At 40.3% G+C, this 24759-nt stretch overlaps 1 protein-coding gene and 1 non-coding gene across 2 annotated transcripts in view; both read right to left on the bottom strand.

Annotated features, from left to right (window-relative positions):
- Nucleotides 1-24558, bottom strand: part of kcnh6a (potassium voltage-gated channel, subfamily H (eag-related), member 6a) — a 30442-nt gene extending 5884 nt beyond the window's left edge. The window contains exons 1-11 of the mRNA XM_028599459.1: nt 24470-24558; nt 20790-21020; nt 18955-19104; nt 18430-18533; nt 17454-17763; nt 15678-15880; nt 6170-6595; nt 5585-6002; nt 3597-3796; nt 2028-2280; nt 1141-1334 (exon numbers count right to left, since the gene is read on the bottom strand). Coding sequence (XP_028455260.1) covers nt 1141-1334; nt 2028-2280; nt 3597-3796; nt 5585-6002; nt 6170-6595; nt 15678-15880; nt 17454-17763; nt 18430-18533; nt 18955-19104; nt 20790-21020; nt 24470-24545 — 2565 coding nt within the window. The 5' untranslated portion in view covers nt 24546-24558. The remainder of the gene's footprint in view (nt 1-1140; nt 1335-2027; nt 2281-3596; nt 3797-5584; nt 6003-6169; nt 6596-15677; nt 15881-17453; nt 17764-18429; nt 18534-18954; nt 19105-20789; nt 21021-24469) is intronic.
- On the bottom strand, nt 19141-19212 carry trnac-gca (transfer RNA cysteine (anticodon GCA)). The gene has a single exon. It is a non-coding gene; the product is annotated as a tRNA-Cys (tRNA).
- Nucleotides 24559-24759: the final 201 nt, after the last annotated feature.

Here is a 24759-nt window from a genome sequence, read left to right as displayed (position 1 = left end):
AATAGGCCCACATACGGCAGGTGCATCACAAAAATTAGTTTCGGTGGATATATTTCTTAGAATATACAAGGATACAACATAAAATTGAGAAGAGATAGTTGAAGCAGGTATGACCAAGTAACGATATATTTTTGATTTCACCACTTTAAGGTTCCCTGTGGAGTTTGTGACCACTTGTGGTGCTATAGAGCAATGTTTTGCTGAGCATCCTGTGCATAGAGGCAGTTAAGTGCCATAAATGGAGGAGATATGCCAGTAAAAGAGGATAAAAAAAATTGCAAGCCGATAAAAAAAGGATTGTTTCGAGGCATTTTTAAAAAGGCTTTGCAAATGTTTCATGAGCTAGGAAATTAATTTTGGCATTGATCTTAGTTTGAAATGTATGCATACCATGTTTGTTTATAATGAAAACTCCACAGTGTAACTATTTAAAGGGTGATTTCTGTATTTGAATCCTATAGCGCAAATGCGCACCATCAATTTCCTTCCACTAAAAGTGCTGTTTTTGCCACTGACAGGCTCAGTGTCTGACAACATTATGGAGATAGACCTTTTTGCTAAGATCCTTTTTGTTTAACATGAAACAGCCCTGATATCGCTATCGCCAAACTCACCAGACTCAATTTAAAAAAACAATACTTTACTATACTTTCAGCGTGTATAGAGCCAGCAATTTTTCACATGTAAATGGGAAAATGTATGGTTTATTTCAACCAAACCAGAGTGGTGATTGTTGTAACAGTGGAAAGACGAACCAAGACGGCTTTTGGTAGTTTTATTTGGTTTCTGTCGACTTTTATATAAGTGTTTTATGATAAAATTACTGTTTATTTTAATGGAGTCTGGTGGATTTGGCAATAGTGATTTTGGGGCTGTTTATGGTATTCAATTGCCCATTAAAGTTACATTGCAGCTTGTTTTGCTGCTGCCGAATGCAGCTTAGACACAAAAACAGGAAAATAGGGTCCAGGTGGAAACATACTGCAGTTACACTTTAAGTTATCTTCATTCCTTAATATATGAAATAATGAAACTAGTTAAGAAATGTTTTCTTAGGCCTTGAGCCAAAAACAAAATCACAGATTATGCAGAATTAGGATGGTGATTCAATGTGTAACATTGTCCTCTGGTGGCACTCACATCTCTCAGGTTGAAGGTGATCTCCAAGTTGTTCCAGAACATGTCGGAGAAGTCAGGATACATGTCCAGCACTTCCAGCAGGTCATCTCTCTGGATCTTGTGAAGGTCACAGTAGGTCAAAGCCCTGACGTCAGCACTGGATTTACCTGGCCTCCCATACAGACTGATGGGTTCACCGAATATGTCGTTCTTTCCTACAGAAACCACAGCAAAAGGAAATATGAGCATAGGAAAAGGGTAACAGTTAATCAATAGATGTTTTGCCAAGTGAGCAAGCCTCTGCTAGTAATAGTGAAAATAGTTAGCTGACATCATTTTGATGGATGAATCTGATCCAAAACAAAGCACTAGCGTGTCACTGATCCTCAACAGCACTGCTGCTCAAAAACGAATTAATGATTCCCTCAAACACAGAAATGACCTATGCAGCCTGGATCTGAGTGCTGGGCCTATTGATGATCAATGTCACTGTAGAATGGAAGTGGGTCTGTGCCCAAACACCTCTGGCAACACAACACACAGTGTGCGTTTGCGTGTTGTGTGTTGTAAAGGGCAGTGCGAGTTGTGGCTGTGGCTTTGTGGGAAAGAAACGAGAAGGTGGATGAACAAACAGATATAAAAAATGACAAAAGACAAAAGAAATCCATTGTAATTTTGTTTAAATCTGTAGTCATTTAACAAAAATAAAATGATGATGATTTTGTGCAATTTCATTTTAGAGTTTTATTATTTGTAATCGACATTGGTCATTATTATTGACGTTTTATGAGTGGAATTATGTATTGACTATTTAAATGAGAGACTGATAATGAAAATAATGGCTGATTTCCAACCTTACTGGAAAAAAGACAAAGTAAGCAGAAACTCCACTGCGCCTTGCAGTTTACCTAGTATGGCCACAACCACATCGTCCCTGAGGATTTCTATAGAACCTCTGGAAATGAAGTAGAGGGCGGTGAGAATGTCCCCACTGTGGACCACGGTGTCACCCGGCGGAGCGTGGGTTGTCTTGAATCGCATGGCCAGAGCCCGCAGGCAGCCTTTGTTGGCACCTCGAAAAGCCCTGCAGTTCTGCAGCAAGCTGCGGTTCAAATGGAGGCAGATGTCAGCCTGCAGACACTCAGGGAAACCCTTTAAAACCTGCAGGGCAACAGAGAGCATTGGGTGAATCGACTGCAAATAATTTCCCATGATTTTGTCTTTTCCCCCTGCATCTCTTTGTCCTGTATCTTCAAAACCATGTAATCTAAGAATAGAAAAGACACATAAAAAATAAACTGTGGGGAAGTTGTGTCAAGATTGATTCAGGCGTGGCAAAAGGACAGTGGCTCCAACTGATGATCTATTCTCACATTGAATTGGCAGGCACTAATGCTGCTCTCTCCGGCTGTGTCATGCTCCAGTGCTGTTAGTAGCCCAAGCCCAAGCAGCACATCATCACTAAAAAGCAACCTCCTAATGTTTTAGCCTCAGTGGAAACACTCGTGTGTTTAAATTACAAGGGGACACCCAAAGCTGAACTGTGGACCTCTTGATCTGCAGTCAAATGCTCTACCACTGAGCTATACACCCAACTGAGGTCAGTCCAAGTGATAGTGTTATTCTATCAACACAGTAGCATGTATGAATCCCAAAACCAGTTTCAAGCAGAGGGAAAAAGTTGACTGCGTTAAAGGGAAGATGGAAACGATATTTAGAATAACTATTTCTCATTCTGAAATCAAACTCACTTGCAATGCAACATAGAAAACCTGGATTTGTGTTCATTTGATAAGGTTACAAGGTTACACACAAGTTCAATGTGGGAAAACTGGGTCTTTGCATCAGCAAAAATCAAGGTGATCAACCCATGTAAATCTAACACAGAATATCAGAGGTAATGCTACAAACAACAAAGGGAAATATGAAAATACAATCCGAGGAAAGCAAGTGTGCAAACACATCCTGGTATATGATTTAAGTTTTGTAAGGCAGTTTATTTATACCATTCACTTCAGAGCTTTCAATGAGATATTTTAAAGAAAGCACAACACATGCATATATAGTCCTACAGTGTATGTTGGTAATGAACGCAGAAATACGTAGATATTTGCACTTTACATGCCTAAAGGTTTGATTGAGATCATAAATACTGAATTTTGTGTAGAAATTAAACATGCATTGTCAGATGTTATCGATATGTGTTCTAGCTGAGTAGCCATTACATACGTTGTGGTTTGGGATTATGTACAGTAGACAAAAAGACTAGATCACTGAGGGGGCTCCCAGATTTGAACACGGGACCTCTTGATCTGCAGTCATATGCTCTACCACTTAGCTATACCCTCAATTATACAGTTATCTAAACTACCTAAATATCCACTTTCCAACAAAAGCCTTTCTAAATCAATATGGAGCCCTTGCTTCTTGTAAACTGGTGCATGAATGTGTGTGGATGAATGTCTTACATGACTTACAGCGTTCATGTCAATGCCGTTAGTGTAGGACCAGGCATGTTGGAAGTACTCCTCCAGCCTCTGTCTAAGGCCTCCTGGGATCTGATGGAAACGGATGAACTCTTTGACCCGCAGCATCTGGGTGTGGTAACGGGCTGTGCCTGAGTACAATCTCTGAATGATGGCCGACACGTTACCAAAGATACTGGCATACATCAGAGCTGCATGGGACAGACGTAAAACAGAAATACTATATGTTGGAGAAATTGATGATACCAAGATTGGATGAATGTACAATTTTACAGCATGCAATTGTGGTAATTAAAACAAATGGCTGTATTGTAAACCTTTTGCAGCATGCTGATATTACTTTTGTAAAAACAAATTCTTAAATTTCATTTAAACACAATATTGAAGAATGAAATTCAGGGCATTATTTTGTAATTTTTCAGACACAATCTAATTGAGAAATCAATCAGCCAATATTTAAGAGCGTTATGTGTGTTTCATTATGAAGTTATCATCATGAAGGCGCCCTGGTAGCTCAACTGGTAGTGCATGTTCCCCCATGTATAGTAGTAAGACTGAGTATGACATAAATCTGACACCATAGCTGAGCTCTTAGCAGCAGCATGGGTTCAATTCAGACTCGCCCCCCCTCTCATCACATGGAATTCAACTTTGATAAACTTTGACCAGAGAAGTCACAGCCTCAAGCAATTGCAAAGAAGTGCTTGTGGTTGGAGGAGACATTGATTATGGCTGTGTCTCACCAGCCGGTATTGTATGATATTGGCTACACTACACTGCACTACTACAGCTTGTCTTTCTACTCCTCTTCCCCAACAACAGCAGAATCGTTATCTGCTCTTCATTATATCATCATTATATCTCTCTTAGTTACGCTGTTATAGTTACGCTGTTATAGTTCTAGACTGCCGGGGGACTTCCTTCCTTTGACACACTGAGCTGCTCTCTCCTCTCCCTTTCTATTACTATTACTATTACTATTTGTGTATATCCCATCCCAGAAATGCTTGTTACTAATCCTAGCTTCTGGGAAGTTTGCTCCCTGGAGTCCTTATGTTTTTTCCCCCAGCGTATTTCCTTGGAGAACGTTGGCACCAAGATCCTGGTTCCAGCTGTCGCCGTGGTCCTGCTGCACTCCCTGCTGAGCTCAGCGGTGCCCTGCAATGTCATGCTGCGTCCTGCTGAACCCTGCTGCTTCCTGCTACATCCATCCATGCTCTGCTGGGCCACGCTACATCCTGTAACGCCCTGCAGCGCCCTGATATGACATGAACTACTACAACTACCATTGAAGTCACTGTTCCATTATTAATGTGACTACTATTGCCACTGTTCATCACACCCCCAACCGTCTCGTCAGACACCGCCTACCAAGAGCCTGGGTCTGTCCGAGGTTTCTTCCATGTCGCACGGCTTTTGAGGGACTTATTGTAATTGTTGGGGTTTTGTAAATTATAGAGTGTGGTCTAGACCTACTCTATCTGTAAAGTGTCTCGAGATAACCTATGTTATGATTTGATACTATAAATAAAATTGAATTCAATTGAATTATACATTTTCCTGTTGCAAAACCAACAACTACAACAGCACGAAATTGCCCCAGCAGGCGACGGTCAGTCACCTGCATTTATACAAGTGTGACCGGCCTTAAGGCCTGATTTTAAGATAAAATCTACAACACCAAAGGTTAATGTGTGATCCCATACATGCAATGGGTTGCATTTGTCTTTAAGAGGTGTGATCCCCTAAAGAATTACATTATTTCCTTATTTCAATGGAAAGTTTTCTTTCCTTTCCACTATAACAAACATATACATCTAGGGGAAAACACAGAATGTTTATTTTCTATAGCATGAAAATTTTAAAAATATGAAGACTAAATATTGCTACCATTCAGATTGTCCAATCAGATCACAAAAAGGTTTTTACACCGATTCTGCTTCTGGCTCTGAGTTCAGACTCACTGCCACTCTACTCACAGCCAATGAGCATGACACAGATGGAGAAGATCTTCTCTGGGTTGGTATTGGGTGAGACATTCCCAAAACCCACACTGGTCAGGCTGCTGAAGGTGAAGTACAGGGCTGTAACATACTTGTCCTTGATTGAGGGCCCCGAGGCTATATCACTGTCATTGTACTGTTTACCAATCTGGTCAGCCAGGTTGTCAAGCCAGCCAATCTTCATGCCTCCGATGCGGGCAGAACCTGTGCGCTCCACGTTGCCAATTGCATACCAGATACAGGCCAGCCAATGAGCGATGAGGGCAAAGGTGCACATGAGAAGGAAAAGGACAGCAGCTCCATATTCTGAGTAGCGGTCCAACTTCCTGGCCACTCGTACCAACCTCAGCAGTCTGGCTGTTTTCAGTAATCCAATAAGAGTGGTTGTCTGAGGCTGGTGGAGAGAGAGTAGATTTCATGTTACCGACATTAGACACTTAATCTCCCGCATCCCACCTATAACATCTTACAGTCTCAAAAACACGAAACAAAGTCTGCACTTTTTTCCAGTTTGCAATTATGTTGATGTTGTGATGCCCACTATCTCCCCTTCTTTCTCACCTCCTCAGACCCGGAGCGGAATATGAGCAGATCAAAGGGGATGGCAGCCACGATGTCGATGAGGAACCAGCCCTTGAAGTAGTGCTGCGCGATGCGTCCCGGTTGGCTGACCACCTCGTCGTTGTGGTTGACGTAGGTGGTCCTGAAGTTGATGAGGATGTCCACGATGAACATGACATCCACCACCAGGTCCACCACGTTGAGCGGGTTGCAGGTGTAGCCGCAGGTTCTCCTCCGCTCTTCCTCCACCTCGTTAAGAAGGAAGGCAGCCGAGTACGGTGTGAAGATGGCGGTGTAGATGACCAGCAGCAGGATGATCCAGTCCCATACAGCTTTGAAGGGGCTATAGTGAAGGATGGTCCATTTGTGGATGCGTGGGGCCTGGAGCTTGTACTCTGGCAGCACATCAGCACCGAGAGACAGCACCTGAGGAGCAAGGAAAAGGTGAGGGTGTTATTAATAATGGAGGTAGGACAGTATGATCCATGACTTGTGGGATACAGTGTACTTTATAGGGACTGAGCTGAAAACAAGTTACTTTATGAAAGATAAATCTCAATCAGGAATAGGAGTTTTGGAAGGAACACTATAATGAGGAAAAGCAGGATACTATTATTATCCAAAAGCCTAAAAGTGACTTTGCAACAGAAAGTTGAGATTTGTATTCACTGGCCTATAGATCAATACCTTTTATTTATCATTGTCATTATCATTAACTAAATATAGCAGTCATGACCAGGAAGAACATTTTTAGGAATTCAAATCTTTTAAGAGTTTTTATTTTTCATATGAGGTTTAATATTTATGCACTGCACAGTAATTCACCCTCCACCTTCATTTTGTGTGTAATAGACTTGTAGGTTTTTAGGAAATTAAAACAGTATGTTGTTTCTATTTTAATAATTAATCTTTCTGAAATAATGGTACATTCACAGATCTGTATGTTAAAGCAGGCTGCTGTAGTTTGGCTTAAATTAGATACGAAATTGGTCTAGATCAGTGCAGATAACATACTACATCATCCCCAACTTAAAAAGTAAAGCCCCAGACTGACTGATGTAGCCTATAATATTCTATGTCTGACATGTAAGTAACAACCTCCTCAAACAGATTCTCACCAATTGGCTGGAGAAGATGTCACAGCCCTTTAAGGGCAACATGTCCACACTTTTGAGACACTCCTCTATAAAACTGAATATTTCTGATGCCCCACTACTGACACATATATCTATACTAACTAACTAGCCCATGTTATAGTGTGATGCCATGTTAGTGCATTGTTGTCCTTCCATCTCCTCACAAACCCTCCAGTGGTCAGACCGTCATTTGCACTTTGGTTTGCATAATCATGATCATTGTCACCATGACAAAAGAAGCTAGACTTGTATGACAAGTAGCTGCAGTGCCAAAAACTCAACTCACACAGAACCAGAAGTGAAATCTAACATGATATTGTCTATTTAGACTCTAGTTCTTCGGGGGGGAAAACTGTTCTTTAATTCCACTTTTCCAGCTTAGATGTAAACAGTGATCGGACATTGTCAAAGTAAATTGCCTCTTAAGGACAAAGTACTAAGTTACTAAATGGGTTCATGGCCATATTTGGTAAACAAGAAAGGAGGGGAAATGTAGATCTTCACTAGGAATAACCAAGGCTTGCATAGCTTTCCATTATAGCATGGAATGGCCTTTAATGACAGATGGATGTTGGCTCTGCTCTTGTTCCAAAAGTCTTTTTTTACGACCAATAAACAGCGTGCAGTATTTGGAAATGGTGGGAAACCTCACAGGATTCACTGAATACAACCTACAACAACCTCTGGCCCTCCTTTGCATGTCAACGACTGACCACAGGGGCTAAACAGATGTGAAAAGACAACACAGTAATGAGAAATGTAAACACATGAGCAAAAGTTCACTCATCCAAGAAATGGTATTATTAAGGTATTGATGTTGTGCACAGCACTGTTTCATAATGACAACCAGAGAACTGACACCACCAGTTTGCACGCAACAGCTCTGTGTTGCTACTCTGACTTTATAATTAACATAGTAAGAGTTCACTGTCCACATTTCTACATATATTAGATTGAGAAGGAAGTTGATGTGTGAAGTACAAGGGAAGCTGAACATAGACTGAACAGGATATATATAAAGAATGCCAGTGTGAAATATATGAAATTAGTTTGAAAGTACTGCTTGAATACTAAATATTCACAATCATAAAAACACAGACAGACATATTGTCATTGCTAATCGGCTATGGAGACAAAAATAATCCACTTTTATCCTTGCTTTTGAATAAAGTTACAATGCAAAGTGCAAAATATTTCATATGCAACTCATTTCAGTTAATGTTTTCTTCTTTAGTAAATGTAAAATTAAACTTTTTAGCCAGTGCATCCTACTCATCCTGTCTTATATCACTCTAAACATAAACAGAATACATATTTTTGTACCCTAAACCCCTTCAGTAAACCTAAAACAGGTGCAATTCAAAAGAAATGTTATAAAAGAAAAATAAGCTGCTAGATTCTATGCACAAAATCTGTGAGAAACTGTTCAAATAGACAGAAGGTCTTCCTTGTCATAGCAAGCTTAACCTGGATGGTGTTGCTAGCTACAGAAGGATAGCAGGAAGGGAGAGGTGAAGAATGAAGACAGAAAGAAGAGGGAAGGACACAACAAACAAACAGGGCAGTGGAGCAGACAAAAGGAAAGGGAGAGTTTGAGGAGGACACCAGGGAGCTTGAGAGACCCAGTAAGGCTGAGGTACTCACAGGCTGCAGTGTATGCTTGAAGCTCATGCTGAAGCGCACCACAGGGTAAACAGCAGGAGAAAACTAAAGAGACTGCAAGAGAGTGAGAGAGAGGGAGGAAACCCCTATTCATCCATCTGTATCTCCCTCCCTCCTACTCTCTCCTCCCTCCCTGTAGCCCAGCCCTCACCATGGGATCCTCCTTTAAAGGTCCCATGACATGGTGTTCTTTGGATGCTTTTATATAGACCTTAGTGAACCCCTAATATTGTATCTGAAGTCTCTTTCCCGAAATTCAGCCTTGGTGCAGAATTACAGCTTAACTTAATATGTGCCATTTCTGTGTCTGTAGCAATTGAGGAGGAGAGAGGGGGGGCAAGGTGGAGGGTGGGGGTGTGGCCTTGACCAACTGCCACTTTGCTCATTTGAAAGCCATGATGTCTCTCTCTCATGGGTGGGCCAAATTCTCTGGGCGTGCAAAGCAGGGAAAGGGGAGGTAACCTTGCTCCTTATGACCTCATAAGGAGCAAGATTCCAGATCGGCCCATCTGAGCTTTCATTTTCTCAAAGGCAGAGCAGGATACCCAGGGCTCGGTTTACACCTATCGCCATTTATAGCCACAGGCTGGGGGAACTCATATTGATGTTAAAAAACCTCATAAAGTGAAAATTTCATGCCATGGGACCTTTAAACTTAAAAAAATTATCCAGTGGCTCTCCTCCACTGGCGCTCAACAAGCAATAACTGCTGAAAGCCAAAGTAGCTTTCCTTTAGCATTCTACTTTTCTTTTGCATTTATTTTGTGCATTTATACATTTTTGCATTCTTCTCTAAGTCACCAAATTATTGTCTTTATTGTCTATTGACTTATTGTGTTGATAGACAGGTGTATTAAAATTATGTTGTGCTGTCATGATATATCATATAAACCTGTTTACGTACACTTCGACTGTGCGCGTGCACACACACACACACACACACACAATTTGAAAAATCATGGTGGCACCTTTCAAAAATAGTTATAGTAAATTTAAACTGAATTTTTCTACACCCTCCTGCTATAAGCTGATTCAAAGCCAGGGGGCACCACATAAACACACTTCTGCTTTCCCAAAACACACTCATACAGACACGCACACACACTAGACATTGTGCTGGGCCTTTTCTACTGTTACCAGTCTTTTACAAGCTACAGTCCAGTCAATCACACTGTGTGCTTCATGTTATGCAGACAAATCAATATGAACAAAGATCAATGACAACCTTCATTTCCCTTTTTGTAAGGTGTCAATCGAAATCCAATTATAAAGGCGGAATAATGAACAATTTTATTGTATAACGGCACATAACAAAAAGTAAAGGCAACAGCTTCTCATAGCTTTAATTACATGTAAACAACATGATCACTCTTAATAAAAGTTGCACTTGGTGTGATTATTGACCACTGCTACAGTTTGTTGCCACATAACAGCAGCCACGATTTATGTGACCTAAAACCTGACTTTCAGGGCTTTACATTTGTCTATGATCACGCACTATACCACAGAGAGTCAAGCTGTTTTAACAGGACAAAAACTGCAGGATGATTTTGAGGGCAGTTAAAGGTTTGAGGGATCAGAGTGCATGCCCACTGCCCTCCACTTCCATTAGCTCCAGAGGCCAAGGTCACTGGCATCAGCGTCAAGCCACCGATTACCGCTCAATAGCCTCACAGCCGTCACCCTTTTTACTCGCTTTCATAACTAAATCTCACCAGAACCTCTCCCCACTCTCACAGACAGCTTCACTGAGAGTCTGTGAGACACACATACACACACACACACACAATCGCCACATACATCCTCACACACTTAACAGTGAGGACAGTACTCTCTGCTGCCTAGTTACCATCTATATTGACATTACATACAGCAGATACTATACCTTAGGCTGTAAATAACTAACACAAAGTATTGGTACATTACATTTAAAAAACAAATGCTTGTTTTGCTACACTTCATAATAAATAACTAAAAGGATATGTATTTAGTCTATAGTTGGTTAATGAAATGTTACTGTTTTTGTATGTGTTTCCAAGGAAATGTTTATATTTCTGATTTGTTTGAAATGAGAAGGACTCGATCTGTGCAAATGGACAGAGACAACCAACATGCCTGATGGGACAAATAAAACTACAAAAGCTCCCTCAAAAAGCACCCTTAAAAATGTGTTTCACTATGGTTAATTCACTTGAGCTTCACTATGCAAAGTTTGACATTAGAAGGCTGTTTTCATATTCATCTGCTGAAGGGAGACCTTAAATCTCAGTTAAATGGAATCCTGCAGGATTTTATAACATCATTCCATCAACTAGTTTGGAAGCCAATCGTGGTTCAATATGCCACTTCCAAAAGTGTGATGTAAAAGCTTGAAGCCTCCAGTCCAATATAGTAGAATACATCATGTCTGATAAATAATTGCATATTCATAGATTCTGGATATTTTTTTTAATGAGGGAGAAGGAGCAGATGCAATTTTAAGAATATTTACCAAGGGGAACTTTTTATGTGGAAAACCATATCAGACACAAATTATTATTCAAAGCAGAATATTTTTTTTTATGTCTGGAGAAGAGCTTTAACATTCATCCACTAAAAAACTATACTGTAGGACAGCTAAAATACCAAAGCTGTAAAAGGATTTACACAGAATCTATCCAAAACACATCATGCTAAACACATACAAAAACTCTGAAAGTATAGTATTGGGTTTTCCATCAAACCAGATACTATAAAGTGTTTCTAGTGTCTAGTACAAATAAATAATATTACAAAATGAGAGAGATTCATAAATTGCCACAATATTTTATAAAATAGCTGCTGAAACAAGTTAATTTGCCCTGGAAACAAGTGAAAATATATCAGCCCTTATTTTTACTATAAAGCAAGATTTAGGGAGGACATAGTGACTAAATTGTTGTTATGAAGACAGCCTGAGGAAGGTCGTGTGTGGTCTGTCAACAGGAGACATACCAGAGACAAATAGCTATAATAACAGCATTCTACCTTCCAACAGAAATATAACAAAGGGTAAGTCAAACCCAACTGACACTCCACTCAACTATCATGCTAACACAGAGGAAACACTCTTTATCCAAACTTGTACATGACGTCAGCAGAGTCGAGATAACAAGTTAAGTGTTCTGCCAGGCATTTTAGGTGGCCTTCTGTTCGTCCTGTCAGTTTTTCCAGGGCCCACAGAAGCCACGTTGCTTCCACATTGTGCAGCGGGCTGTCGATACCACTCTCCCCCCTGGTGTGAAGAAGTGAGACCTCACCACCACCAAGGTGTTTTTTCAGAACTTCATTAAAATACACATAGTGATGGTGGCAATTATTTCTGAAGAATAATTTATACTAATTGATTTATCTTGAACCAAGAAATCCTTGGTTGCTCTACACCATAGAGTTCATGGGACGCATTAGCAGGTTTACCCAGGCTGGTTTGGAAAGAGTGTGGCTGCGGAAGCCTCTCAGATAAACTGAATTAATGTGATGCACTGTCGGACCCCCACACTGCCCGACTGCTGGATCAATACTGCACCAAACAGGCCAGTCCATGAAGTTTTGGATGTGTGTGCTTGCGTGTGTGCGTGCATGTGTGTGTGCACAGCTGAAGTGTACGTAAACAGGTTTATATGATCCCAGACTTTCAATCAATGTTGAAGAACCTTGTCATCCAAGACAGCCCCTCCACACTCAAAGCCTTCAGCATTTCTGGACGGGTCTCATCAATCCCAGAGGCTTTGCCCCTGTGGAGTTGTTTGACTACCTCAGTGACTTCCACCAGGAAAACTGATGACAATTCCCCATCAGCCTCCAGCTCTGCCTCTACCATAAAGGGCATGTTAGTTGGATTCAGGAGTTCCTAAAAGTGCTCCTTCCACCGCCCAATTACCTCCTCATTTGAGGTCAACAGCGTCCCATCCTTACTGAACACAGCTTGGTTTTCCAGAAGCACCTTGGTGCAGACCAAAATTCCTTCTCCATGGCTACTATAAAATTCTCCCACACCCACTGCTTTGCCTGTTTCATGGCAAAGGCTGCAGCCCTTCGGTACCTTGCAACCGCCTCTGGAGTCATCCGGGATAACATATCCCGGAAGGACTCCTTCAGTAGGACGGCTTCCCTGACCACCAGTGTCCACCACGGTGTTCGAGGGTTACAGCCCCTTGATGCACATAAGACCTTGAGACCACAGCTCCCTGCTGCCGCTTCAGCAATGGAACTTTGAACATTGTCCACTCTGGTTCCATGCCCCCAACCTCCACAGGGATGCGAGAAAAGCTCCGCCGGAGGTGTGAGTTGAAGATCTCTCGGACAGGGGCCTTCTCCAGAGGTTCCCAGTTAACTCCCACTAACCGTTTGGGCTTACCAGGTCTGTCAGATAGGGACCCTTCTTCACAATTAATTTGAATTTTTAAAGCAATAACCCTACTTGTCGAGTATTTTTCCATGGTGGTTCTTTCTCTACTGCTGTGTGTGAGGTAACATTGTGCCAAAATGTGCACAGACACACTGGGGTGGGATGACAGGTGGCTGATGAGAGTGTTGTGTTGCTGGTGCCATAGATGTCACACCTCAGGTGAGATTATTCTTTCACACTTTCACCCTGCGACTGCAGATGTTTTTTAGCATCTTAAGTGAGCCAGAGGCAATGAACATTTATAGACATCTTTGTCTGAAGTATCTATGTGCAGAGATGTGACAGTGTGACAAGATCAACTACAATAATGGCCAACAAGCTAAGCTTATCAAACAGGATGACAGGAGAGGTAACATGATGTGACAGAAATTATTTACAGTGGGTAAGGAAAGTATTCAGACCCCTTTAAATTGTTCACTCTTTGTTTCAGTGCAGCCATTTGCTAAAATCAAAAAAGTTCATTTTATTTCTCATTAATGTACACTCAGCACCCCATCTTGACAGAAAAAAAAACAGTAATGTAGAAATGTTTGCAAATTTAAAAAAAAAAAAAAACTGAAATATCACATGGTCATAAGTATTCAGACCCTTTGCTCAGTATTGAGTAGAAGCACCATTTTGAGCTAGTACAGCCATGCGTCTTCTTGGGAATGATGAAACAAATTTTTCACACCTGGATTTGGGGATCCTCAGCCATTCTTCCTTGCAGATCCTCTCCAGTTCCGTCAGGTTGGATGGTGAACGTTGGTGGACAGTCATTTTCAGGTCTCTCCAGAGATGCTCAATTGGGTTTAGGTCAGGGCTCTGGCTGGGCCAGTCAAGAATGGTCACAGAGTTGTTCCGAAGCCACTCCTTTGTTATTTTAGCTGTGTGCTTAGGGTCATTGTCTTGTTGGACTCTGGATGAGGTTTTCTTCCAGGATATCTCTGTACTTGGCTGCATTCATCTTTCCTTCAATTGCAACCAGTCGTCCTGTCCCTGCAGCTGAAAAACAACCCCATAGCATGATGCTGCCACCACCATGTTTCACTGTTGGGATTGTATTGGGCAGGTGATGAGCAGTGCCTGGTTTTCTCCACAGATACCGCTTAGAATTAAACGCCAAAAAGTTCAATCTTGGTCTCATCAGACCAGAGAATCTTATTTCTCATAGTCTGGGAGTCCTTCATGTGTTTTTTGGCAAACTCTTTGCGGGCTTTCATATGTCTTGCACTAAGGAGAGGTTTCCGTCGGGCCACTCTGCCATAAAGCCCCGACTGATGGAGGGCTGCAGTGATAGTTGACTTTGTGGAACTTTCTCCCATCTCCCTACTGCATCTGTGGAGCTCAGCCACAGTGATCCTTGGGTTCTTCTTTACCTCTCTCACCAAGGCTCTTCTCCCACGATTGCTCAGTTTGGCTGGACGGCCAGGTCTAGGAAGAGTTCTGGTCATCCCAAACTTCTTCCATTTAAGGATTATGGAGGCCACTGTGCTCTTAGGAACCTTGAGTGCTGCAGAAATTCTTTTGTAACTTTGGCCAGATCGGTGCCTTGCCACAATTCTGTCTCTGAGCTCCTTGGGCAGTTCCTTCGACCTCATGATTCTCATTTGCTCTGACATGCACTGTGAGCTGTAAGGTCTTATATAGATAGGTGTGTGCCTTTCCTAATCAAGTCCAATCAGTTTAATTAAACATAGCAGGACTCCAATGAAGGAGTAGAACCATCTCAAGGAGGATCAGAAGAAATGGACAGCATGTGAGTTAAATATGAGTATCACAGCAAAGGGTCTGAATACTTATGACCATGTGATATTTCAGTTTTTCTTTTTTAATAAATTTGCAAGAATTTCTACATTTCTGTTTTTTTCTGTCAAGATGGGGTGCTGAGTGTACATTAATGAGAAATAAAATGAACTTTTTTGATTTTAGTAAATGGCTGTAATGAAACAAAGAGTGAACAATTTAAAGGGGTCTTAGTACTTTCCGTACCCACTGTATTTTCCCAATGAGTAGTGTGACAATGACAAAGATAATCTGCCTTATTCTGTGTTATGATATGGAACATGTTCTAGAAAACTCCTGAAATAAAGGAAATTGCATGGAGAACAAGTGGAATTATGGGCAGAATTTGTTCTTGTTTTAAAAAAAATAAGTCATGTTGTATGTGCAACCAACCAACAATAAGGAATGCTAAATTCAGGACCCCAGTAGCTTTGACAACAGAATGATTATGCAAACAGAGAAAAACAGATGGGACTTGTCTCTTTTTTTTCCCACTGAGATGTTAAAGGATTAGCCTTACCTGAGTGACGTGAGTGACCTTTTCAGTGACATTCTGAGTTCGGTCTTTAATCTTGCTGGGTGCAATGATTTCAATCTCGGTGGGCGAGGCAGGTCTCATTCGGTCAGTGCCAAAGGTCAGAGTAACCTGAGGGATGCGGCCAATGGTCCGATGTCTCATCAGGTCCGAGTCTGACGTGGAGTTCAGAGTGCTGGGCTTCAGATCTGCAGCAGAGAGAAAAATAGAAAACCAATATCTGAAAATGTATTTGAATAATATATATATATATTTTTTTTACATTTGCTATGACGTACTTCTAAATCTAAAGTGTCCAGGTTTGAAGGTCAAATCATGACCAAATGTTAAAACAAATATATTTAAATGTTTTTAAAAACAAAATGTTTTTGTTCATCCAATATTTCTTGCCCTCCACAGGAGAATCAGGACAGACTGCGTTTCCCCTCAGCCACAAAGACACAGATGGACGTACAAATGTGGTGCAAATGAAATAAATGTGACAGACAGACAGAGTGGGAGTCCACAGTATGATTGGAACCTGAACAAAAAGTACAGTTTCCTTACAAAATACTTTCCCTAAGAGAAGAGGAGGACTTATTTGAAGCAATGTGCAATTTTACCACAAATGGACCACAAATCCACACAGAGTGACGGAGGGATTGATTAGTGTGTCTCTGCTGGAACAACCATCAAACAGCTGCACGTACTCAGTGCGATGTTCTCCTTGTTATGGATGTTGGAGATCTGTGATCTTTGATGTCTCTCTATTTCTGTTTTTTTCTTGTCTGACAGAAAAGTACACATTCCTTAGTGAATCGTGGTGAGAAATGTCAAGAGCAACGTGTAGTTTTTGCTGCCTGTACATAATTCTTTTTCTTATCTGATTTTTTATTTGACAAATTTTCAACGTTGAAACAAACATTATACCCCGGCAATGGTAAATGTCCTTTCTGATTGGCTGTCAGGTGTGTGTTAAGATCATATTACAGGACAACTTGTGGTGCTGTCAGACTTATTATCATTGCATTACTCTCTTCCTGTTGTCTCTCTGTGTGGCTGTCTAATAAAGGCAAAAAAATGCCTAAAAATCAAATATAATATGACAACTCAAACATAGTTTCATTCAACATTTAAGCCACCGTTCTGTGCAAACTCTATATTTTCCTTTGCCCTAAGTCAATAAGTGGCTTAAAAGGTGGAATAATAATTATATTGTATCGGAGGTGTCCTTATATACAATATAATGGACTTGGTGTAGGAAACCCCTTTTCTGCCTACATCGTTCAATACTGACAAAATAAAATGTTCTGTTAATTAATCCAATAGTAAGATATTTCCCACATACCCTTTAGCTTGCTGACTTCAAACATGTTGCTACTTGTTTACAGCATACACAAGACCGGCAATAATTCAGTATTATCAATCATTGTCTAATCATGTAATCACATCATAGCAACAATATCTCAGATCAGGGTTTGCAGTGCTCATGTCATTTTACCAAAACTTGCAACCAATGTAACCAATCAAAAAATGTGGATAATGTTGCATGCTTGGTGTAATCTGATTTAGAATGATTGTGTTTTCTTCCTGTCAGAAGTTTTCAAATAAAACATTTATGCATATTATATTTCACTAATATGATGAAAGCGTGTACTGTAAATATTTTTTAGTTTCTCTCTGAGACAATTACAGGGCTGATTGCCAACTGTAATTCTAGTAATTCTATATTTTAACCTCTAATTCCCACTGAGGTGCTTGCAGTGTCCGTCAGACACTCACTGCTGTTGGCTCGGGAGTCTCCAGGTTGACTGCTCCATTCTGCCTTCATGCCATCAATGCCATCCAGTGACGAGGCGCGTCGGAGGCTGCAGACGCTGTCCCGAGAACAGCTTCGAGGTAACGTCCCCCTAGGGAAGGCGTTGCCAGGGTCCAGGTGGTCAGTCAGCAGGGAGCGCCGCTTTGTGGAGGACTGGACTGCAGGAGAGGGAGGATCCAGGTCCCGTTCTATCAGGGCTTCCGTCTCAGACTGCATGCAGCTCTCCTTGGACGGGATCCGAAACTCTTTGAGGGGGATCTCCTCGCTGTTTGGCTGTTGAGGACATAGAGCAGGAGGTCATGTCTTAGGTGTACAAAAATCATACAAACACACTATGACTATTTCTTAGAAAAAGATTATCTGTCAGCAGTTACAGCATTTTGTTTTTCTTAAATTTGGTTGTGTTTTGCTAATCAAACTTATAGCTTACAATACAAAGTAGACCTACAACAGAAAGGATTTTTTTCATCCCTGCCAAAGAGTCCCAACATGTCAATTTGACTGACTTGGCCCAATACTAAATAGAAGTAAGGGGAGACTCTGAAAAGAGAATGATTAACTCAACAATGGTAGATTTTTTTCCCCCTCATTCTTCCCGTTGGGGTCCTTTGGGCTGACAAATCAATCCTTAAATTTCTAACAATTCTCACTGCTATTGTAGGAATGTGAAACAGCACAGTGCATACCTAATGGTTGGAATTCCACATGGGAAAAGCCTGCACCAAAAGAGTTTAAGTAATCATTTGAATGCAGAAAGGTTTATGTTTTGTGCTCCTAATGTAAGCCTAATCTTTAGTCAGTAAATAAAAAAAAATCCGTTATTACAAAGGCTATGCGTGTATGTATTATTTTCTGTATAGATTTTAGCTACTGTCACTAGGCTAGGTACTACAGCAGAATGCAAGGCATGCATCCACACAAGAATACTGCATCACACACCTGCAGGTAGTCCACTACCACTCCTTCAAACTGATCTTTGGAAAGTGAAGATTGTCGAAAGGACCGCAGAACCGGCAGCCTCATCTTCAACCTGCGATTCTGGCCTGAAGGGGAAAGTCTGTGTTCAGCTCAGCTGTTATCAAAACTCTAACTTTATGTACCACAAATCATGTTCATATACAATTATTTTGTATTATCCAAAATACATTTTGGGGGACACCTTTGCCTCGATTAGTTGTTTTTTTTAACTGCATCAGACAGGGCCTTCTTTGTGTACATGTATCTGTAAAATGCTAACTGCGAACATTCATCAGATGGTCATTTCTACTATATCCATGACTGGAAACTAATCAGCTCCAGGTTAATAATAATAAAAATGATATGAATGTGAATCACTGAAGTAAAATATGATCATACAGTAATTTACAGTTTCAATTACTCTCAGGAGCAGAGAAAGACTCTGCTTCCCCAAACTCGAAAGTATATCATGCAGGCAAGGTATAAGACAAATGTTAAAGGCTTTACAGTAAAACAGTCCTTGGGCGACTCTCTGCCTGAGGCCAGACTTCTTGAGAGTAGGATCAATCAGCTCCTGGAAGTCGAGGATGAACATGATGACAAGGCCTTCCTCGCTTTTTACAGGGACAATGTCCACCAGGCACGGTCTACAGGTCCCTTTAGACACAGAAAGACAGACTTAAATATGAAAACAGGGGGCACCCGGATTTGAACCGGGGACCTCTTGATCTGCAGTCAAATGCTCTACCACTGAGCTATACCCCCAGACACATAAATAGCGTCCATGAGGGGGGAAAGGACAAGACAGACAGGAAGAAAGAAAATGAGAGCGATTTATAGGGTAAAACGGAGGGACAGATTTCAAACACAGAAAGCTAAAAAAGGTTAAATGAGCAGCACTTCCGTCAGGTCTAACTTCACTCTGCAATCAGTGTGGTCTTAAAATAGAAACGGGTGAGAGGGCAGATCACACACACACACAGTCCCTGCATTCAGTCTCATTCACACCACACAAAAAAACTGACAGGAATACAGTCTGAAGAAATCAGCCTGTAAAAGCAGCCGTATCACTTTGTATCCACTTGTTTGCAATGTTGTACCTGTTTAAGTCTGGAAGCACAGCAGGAAGCACAAGACAAAACAAATAGATGCTTTGTGGATTTGAGCTGGCATGCTGATCGCATTTCCATGACAACAGCGCTTTAGACTGCAAGCCCCATGCCCAAAGTAACAAAAGACGTGTGTGTGTGTGTGTGTGTGTGTGTGTGTGTGTGTGTGTGTGTGTTTGTGTATGTAAAGTACATGCATTTGTGTTTATGGTGGATGTCTGTAATCGTCCGGGGCCTGGTCTGTTTGCTTGCCTCCATTATGTGTTTCTGCCTCAGTGCCTTTGTGCAAGAGACAGATTAAAAGTAATTAGTTATAAGTCTACAACTGGTGAGAGAGTCTAGACTTTAGAGGAAATTAAGCTATAAGAGGAGGGAACATTTAGTAAAATGCCACAGTTTAAATGTGTGTCTCACTCTGTTATATATTTGTGTTCTTTTAACTCTCATCACAATTCTAATATCAGAATATCTAAATTTCTACACTTTTCATTCTTTCTAGCTACCCCAAATGTGATAATTATATTTTTATTTGCACATAACTTTTTCTAAAATCAAAGTTTTGCACAAAATATAACGGGTGACCATGTGAAGGAAAGCATGGGAAAGATTGTTAAGAAGGAAGGGTAGCAGGGATTCTGGTTGTACCAACAAACCAATTTTCCTCTAGCGCCACCATGAGGAACACATTTTTTGGTAAAAGTGACATGTCACAATATTCACTGTATGAACTACCATGGAATTTGGTACATAATTTGTATATTTGTATTGTCACCCATCATCCACTATATCTGCATTTGAAACCAGAGAAACTACTTTTTTTTTACCTCAAAGTTTATACACTATCCTAAAAGATCTGTAAGGTTTAGTAAATTAAGATGATTTAACCTAGCTTTTTTTGTATGCTAAAATCTAAATTGTTAGCATGGAGTACAGGGACAAACAATCTTCTGGATACAATTTATTATCACTTTTCCCCATCCATATTCCAGAAATTAAGAGTCGTGACTGTTAAGATATTTTTAAATGGCCCGAAATAGGAGCAAATGACTGAATGATAGTTAGGGTAATAGTTTGGATTAGGATCTGTCCAATCAGGTTTCTTGTCAGAAGATGGATGGCAAAACAAAGAAACATATGGATGATTATGGTGGTTGCGTTTTCCTAACAGTCAAGCTGGCCAAAAGTCTCCTACCCAGGTATCTGAGGTTGCAAACACTCATATCCTCCATTTACCTTCCTTATCGTAGTAGAGGATCTCCACCTTGCGCTCCTCGGAGCCGAGCAGGGCCTGTGCAAGCTGGGCCAGGGCGCTCTTCATGGTGCCTGGACCCACCAAGAACTGGCAGGTACAGGGCTGCTGCATGATCTCCGCCCTGGCGAAACCAAACATCTGGCAGAAGCCTTCGTTGCAGTAGATGATGCCACAGTTCTTCATCTGGGCGTTGGCAATCACAAACTTGCGATCTGAACGGCAGAAGACATTTAGCATCATATTCCAGTTTGAAAAGGCATGACATCTTTGTGGAAATATGTACAGTGAGTGTGGGTTTAAGTAAGTAAGAAACTAATATATTTAAGTATTTAGAACATCACCATAAATGTTAAGAGAAATAATCTGCTGTCTGCTATACTGCCCTACAAAGACTTAACTTTTAAAAAAGTATTTAGTTAATAAAAAGGTTTAGTTAGAGGCTGCTGTTAGCTACTTTTTGTTAAGAATGGATTTAGCTGAATGAACATTTTTCAATTGCCAAAATTGATTTTAGTTTGAGGAAATAGGTAGAGTAACGTTAGATTGAGCTAAATCTAGCTGTGTGGGATTTTAGTTGTTTTTTAACTTTGCAAACTTTACTGTTACATGCTGATACATTTCTAGGGCATAATAACATTTCATATGATAATATAATTATTAAAAAGTCAGAATCTGGTCTTAATTCAATTCTTTACTCAATATATAATAATGTTACTTACTGCCGCTTCTTTTTTTAAGTGATTAATATTACATTAGATATTGATCAACAAATCTTTAGGATATTTACAATACAATTATTGGTGCTAAAGCTATTAACGTCACAATCCCTCCCAGGGGACTAAGGAGAAGCAGATGGGCACTTTAACATAAGGGCCTCTGTGGCATCACACCTGCTCTCTCTTAACTTAAGGGAATTTACAGGTTGTTGATGTCTGTCAGGATTAGCCTGTAAGATTTTACCTGACATTTTTTAATTAAACTGGAATCATTCACCTGTTTGCTGTTTGTTTTCTTTATGTGCCAATACTGCTAGGTAATGATATTGTCTATTTATTATGGTAGATGAAAGATGTTTCTATGTTCTTGTCTCTATTCACACTGCCAGTGGTGGAGGTATATGATCTTTGAATTTTATTTAATGCGAGCAGTGTTTTCAGTATGAAACCTAACATTAATCTTTTCACAAACCCTCTGATCTATCTTGTGACCATTTGGAGTTGCCTGATCCCTAGGTTGGAAACCTCTGAATTTAGGTAATTAACTGTATAAAAGTAGTTGAAAATAGTTCCACCTGATGCAGCTACAACAGATAAATGCTGCTTACACATTGATGCTTCGGTATTAATAATCTAATTTATTATAATATGTCAGTAACAAGGGCTGCTTTTCTGAAGAGCAAGTACTTCTGATACTTTAAGTACATTTAGCTTATAATACTTCTGTACTTTTACTAGATTTTAAATGCAGGACTTTTTTACATTGCTGCATTGGTATTTTTACTTAAGTAAAAAATCTGAATACTTCCACCCCTGGAAACTGGACCACAGTTATTGTTGTCAAACCTTTGAGTATTAACTCTGAGTTACTTTGCACTCAAAAAAATCCTTAATAATAATTCTAAGCTCATATACCATCCAGTTCCTGTTATTGATCATTGTAACGTACGTGGCATCAGCAACAGCATGCCAAAACATGAAAGTGAAGTAGGACAGTTTTGTTCGAAGGCTGCTAATGGAGGAGTTTAATGAGCTGAATGACAAGTACATACATTTCCTCTGACTGGCCCTTTTTTATCCTGTGGTGGGACTGGGTTACATAGCTCTCCCTATCTGCTGCCCACACAGATGAGTGGAGGGGACTCTTCCCTAAGTCCTTCTCTTTAAAGTAAATGGGTGAGCTCTTCTGGTAGAAAGCACATACTGTCCAAAGTCATTATCTGGGGCTCAAAGCGGAAACACTGATCGTCACACCGTTGCTAAGCAGCACCGCTGTGGCAGATGCACTCACCTGATCCTGCACGTGCATGTGGCTTCGCGTGCACACATGCGCACTTAGGAGCATACAGTAGAGACATTAGATAATAAGTTTTTTTAATGGGCTTCAGAGATTCAAGCATTATTGGCCCCAGATGTAATCAGACTATAGCTGATTGAGAACAAACAACTATTTTGCCATGTTTGGTCAGTTTCTGATCAGGATGTCAGGGTTATTTTCAGTCTTACTTCCAACACACTGTAAGAGGTCCATAGTGAGGTAAAAGTATTCAGTAATGGTACCAGGGAGAAAAGGGAAAAACTGACTTGAAAGGCAGACTGAAAAGCAGTATTGATTATATTCCATTATGTATTACATTTGCAGCCAGAAACAAGAAATTATACCAACAAAAATGTAAATGACTGAAGTGCAATGTTTGATGTGCAACATATGAGCAGAAGATCTCTACTCACATGATTCTTGTAGTTTTTGGGTGGTATATCTTCATGGTTGAATGTAGCCTACTTATTGTAAGTCGCTTTGGATTAAAACATCATTTTAATAAATCTAATGTAATATAATAAGGTAAAATGGAGATACAAATAGTCAAAACAAGGCACTAAATCCAACATCTGATTTTTTTTCTTTCTAAATGTCTGAGCAGTGGTCTGTCTTTGTGGAACATGTGAGCTAATGTAGCATAATATTAGGCATCACATGAGCACACACAATCGCACATAGGTACAATAACACCTCAAACATAAAAGGAGCAGATGGGTAGGGGAGCGGGAGACTTCCAATTTTAGATACATTAAAAGCTTGTCAGTCTGCCACCTGTTCCTCTTAACCTCCATCCTGGACCTATTGCACATAATATATATTGTTTGCACATTCTGCACTCAAACCACTCAGCCTCCTTTTTCTTATGTTAAACAGCTATTTTGTATATATTTGTTTCTGTATTTATTGTTTATTTCATATTATGTTTAATACGTTTGTTTGTTTATGTGTGCACCAACCACCAAGGGAAATTTCTTGTCAGTGTAACTTATTTGGCAATAAACCCTTTTCTGATTCTGTTCAGGCAAATTAATAAGACAAACCAAGTATGAAATATGAAGGATACAAGGCTGTAGCCTTTTTGCAACTGGCAACATTGTGTGGCTATAACTCTATAGGTGAAAAGTTAATGCATACAATTGTACTTTGTCACCAAACTAAAAAGGTTTTAACCACATTATTATTATTAATTCATAATTTAAAAGTAGCCTACATCCAACCCTGTTCCATTCACAACAATGCTCTATTTTTAACAATCCATGTAGGCTACTGTTGGCCCACTACTCAACTGATGATAACCATAAGCTGTCAGTAACTGAGAACATTACTACCCCCCATAATACCATGTTGCTAATGGAGGACAAACTCTTTTGCGCACTTTCTTAGCACACGTGTTCAGTCACCTTTATCAGATTCATTAAAATCATTTAACAAATGTTAAATCCTTATCAAAATGATTGCTAAGGTTGTCTATGCAGTGTGTCTAACAGTGATAAAATATGCATAGGCTATTGTGAAGGTTTTCTGTCGCCTTGGTGGGTGTTTTATAATCACTACGGCCAACTGTGTGTCCGCACTTCGACAGCATCTGATGGTCATAACGTAATTTAATTTCATATGCACTTACTTTGCCCGTCGAATTTCCTGATGATAGTGTCCAGGTAGGTGTTCTGAAGCGCAACATGACCGCGTCTCACAGGCATTTTGGTGGTGAGAGAAAAGACTTCTCCGACACATGAACCTACTAGTTTAAAAAAAAATTAAAAAAATAAAATACAATATAATTTGAAGTGCCACCTGTGAAGAAAACAATCTGCTTCCACTTGGAGGACGAGCGTCAAAAGCAGTGTTTTGATTTCTCTCAGAGACTGCCGCTGACGGTGAGGGATGAGGAGCCGGACAATGATGGAGAGGAGG

Source organism: Perca flavescens, chromosome 15 (genome assembly GCF_004354835.1).
Source record: "Perca flavescens isolate YP-PL-M2 chromosome 15, PFLA_1.0, whole genome shotgun sequence".
Lineage (NCBI taxonomy): Eukaryota > Metazoa > Chordata > Actinopteri > Perciformes > Percidae > Perca > Perca flavescens.
This window is presented reverse-complemented; position numbering and strand designations above follow the sequence as displayed.